At 39.4% G+C, this 3,047-nt stretch overlaps 1 protein-coding gene across 2 annotated transcripts in view; it reads left to right on the forward strand.

Annotated features, from left to right (window-relative positions):
• Positions 1-356: 356 nt before the first annotated feature.
• Positions 357-3,047, forward strand: part of LOC138006689 (atrial natriuretic peptide receptor 1-like) — a 29,134-nt gene continuing 26,443 nt past the window's right edge. The window contains exon 1 of one of the 2 annotated variants that reach the window (XM_068853172.1): positions 357-1,312. In XM_068853172.1, the coding sequence (XP_068709273.1) occupies positions 634-1,312 (679 nt within the window). In that variant the 5' untranslated portion in view covers positions 357-633. The remainder of the gene's footprint in view (positions 1,313-3,047) is intronic. The other variant, XM_068853163.1, reaches the window with a different exon arrangement.

A 3,047-nucleotide genomic window follows, 5' to 3' on the forward strand; every position in this document is an offset into this window, starting at 1 on the left:
TATTTTGAACTTGACAAGTGGCTGTAAACCTTCGTTTAAGAGTCTGAAGAGTGAGTCTTAAAGATTTTACTCTTACTAACGTCCGACGATTTTACTTGCCAATGTGACCTGCTTCAGGCATGAATGATTAGAGAAGCCGATAAAACAAATTAAGCACTCTGCTGAATTATATCCTTCCAAAGCTCTTATTTTGATCTGAGATGACATGATGCTTTTACTTCCCATTGATTAACGTGTTGGGACTTCGAAACTGAAAGGTCTGAAAGAGGTCCATTTTCCTCTTAGCCTCCTTGTTTCTAGTTAATTCTTTTGATAGCCGCAAGCAAATTCACCAAATGCCTCTCCACGTTTCTCGTGATCATATTACGACATTCGTCCTGTTTGGAATACATTATCAATATCACCGACTTCAATATCAATAATCACTTGACGTTAATAAGTGTGCCTATAAATGGGCTCCAAAAATCACTTATTATTAGGGCGCAACATTCATCGGTTCAAGCGGAAACTATTGGCATTTAACACAGATCATGACCATTGATGGATCGAGGAGGATTCTATCCATAAAAAATTCGCGTTGTCTGCAAGTCAGCCTCTGATATATTTTGTTTATGTCGGCCGACAACTGCTGAGATGACGGCAAGGCGTTTGATTATTTTACTACTCGCAGTCTTAGTTGTTTCGTTTCATGGCTGTTCATCAGAAACATCTCGCGAAATCAGAATAGGAGCATTGATTCCTTGGAATGGTTCTTGGCCGGTTGGACCGCGAATGGCTTCGGCATTGCTGGTAGCTTTCGATACCGTACATAACAAGTTGAACCTGCTTCAAGATTATAACCTCACGTACACTTGGAAAGATAGTGAGTGCGACGCCGGAGTAACATTGGGTGCCATTGCTGACTTTCAAACCAACCAACCCGATATTCATGCGTATATTGGGCCTGGTTGTTCCGTGGCTTGTGTGCCTGGAGGATATCTTGCGGCGCATTGGAATAATCCCATGATATCGTTTGCCTGCATAGAATCAACCTTGTCTGATAAACTTCAATATCCCACGTTTGTTCGCACGGTTGGGACGTATCATCAAAGTGGAATTTTTTTCCTTGAGATTATGAAAAAATACAATTGGCAACGGGTGGCGATATTGTCTTCTACGGAGAGTCTTTGGTCTCAAGTTGCTAGCCTCGTAAAGAACGAAATATCTAGTCGCAGTGGATTTAGTGTGTCGTATTTTCATTTGTTTACTCCTGGAATCACGAGCGATGAACAATTCAAAATAACTCTTGGTTCCGCAAAACAAGTTGCACACGGTGAGTCAGGAATAAAACAACAATCTATAGAAAGAAATTTAAATTTCGGCCTTAAGATGAACCCAATGGGTGCTAAAAGGTCACATGCTACGTACAATTAACAAAAACCTGATAAGAAAATTATAGCGCATGTTTCATTTTGAGAGCATTAAGAAATACAATTCACTGTAAAAGAGTTCTGAAAAAATTGTGTTCCTAAATGCTTTTTATTGTTCCTCTATACCTGCCTGGGGGAGAATTTAGTAATGCTTTAATGCTTTTGCAGAAATTGGAAGTTTTGAATTTTAAACCATTTTAAATTAACAAGTGCGAACTGATCTATCGGAAGAGTGAGCCTGATTTAGCAGAGGAGTCTAAGATTAGTTAACATTTTGCATAAATGCTAAAGTTCTGGAATGAGTCAGCCCCCAGTAGCACACGTTCGCAAACACTTCAGTTCACAAGGCTGTCCTTGTCTGCCCCTTAATTGCCCGCCATCAACAGATTCGTTGAGGGCTACCCACTCACTGCATGCTTGACAAAATTTGACGCAAAACAGAATCGGCTGGAAAACTTTATATTTCCATATCCCTTGAGATTTGCTGTTTATATTAGATAATCCATATTGGTTCTCAATCGACAAAATTATTACAACCACTTTTGAATCATTCATTACTCTATAGAAAGTTATTCAGTTTAAATGAAAGTTCACGAAAACGAATCTTTAGCGTGAATTGGATTTCCTGAGGATATCTTTTCCACCCGGCTATGGCAGGGATTAAAGCTTCCTTTCAGACACCAAGCTGAGTGGATTAGAAATAAGCATTCGAAGGAAGTATTATCACAACAATAGAAGTTTTCCTATAGTTGTCTTTTAGTGAGAGTGAACCCTTTTCGTTTGACGGAATAAGGCAGATTTGTTTAATATTAAATTTATAACATCATCTATGCTCTCCAGTTTCAGTTTTTGAGGCGAAAAGTAGCCGCAGCGAAAGAAAATATAAATATCTAAATTGTCTGTTTTATTTGCTCATCTGACGGCTATCAAACAGAGCTATTTGCAACTGATCAAACTTTATTGTAAGAAACCAAACATAGCGCGTGTCTGCATTGATCATGCGATTTACAGTCAAGAAGTCAACAACGCTTCAATTAATTCATCCTCTCGAAACATGTGCCCAAATTCCGCTTAATATAGTTCCCTTTTTGCTGGTGCAGACGGCGTCTTGAGAAACTAGGGAGCTTACTCAAGGGCGACGACCACGCCAACGAGAACGTCGTCTAAAAATTAATATTTCCCTTTATTGTAATAACTTCGTTATAACCCCAAGTCGTTCGGAATGGAAAGTGTGTATCAACATTGCAGGAATAAAATTGACATGAACGATATGGTTGTTAGGGGAGAAAATGTTAAAATGTTTCGTTATGTTCTCACGTCCTCTACACAACCTGAGATTTGGTCAATTCACGTGGGACCTTAAGATCTACGACGGCGACGTCAACGAAAACGTCAACGAAAACGTCACCTTGCTTTACCATAAGTCTTTCGCGGGTATTCTGTCTCGTTCACTTCTTACAATTTGGGCGAAGTATCCTAAAACTAAATTGTTACGAGCAGTTACAAAGTGAAAATAGAGAAGGAAAGATTCTCCATTGCATGCTCACGTTGTCGTCAAAACCTCAAATTTGGTAATTTCACGTCGTCGTTATGCAGAGTACCACAAGAATCTGTGATAAAATCCGTGCTGCACGTGCA

Source organism: Montipora foliosa, chromosome 1 (assembly GCF_036669935.1).
Source record: "Montipora foliosa isolate CH-2021 chromosome 1, ASM3666993v2, whole genome shotgun sequence".
NCBI classification, from domain to species: Eukaryota; Metazoa; Cnidaria; class Anthozoa; order Scleractinia; family Acroporidae; genus Montipora; species Montipora foliosa.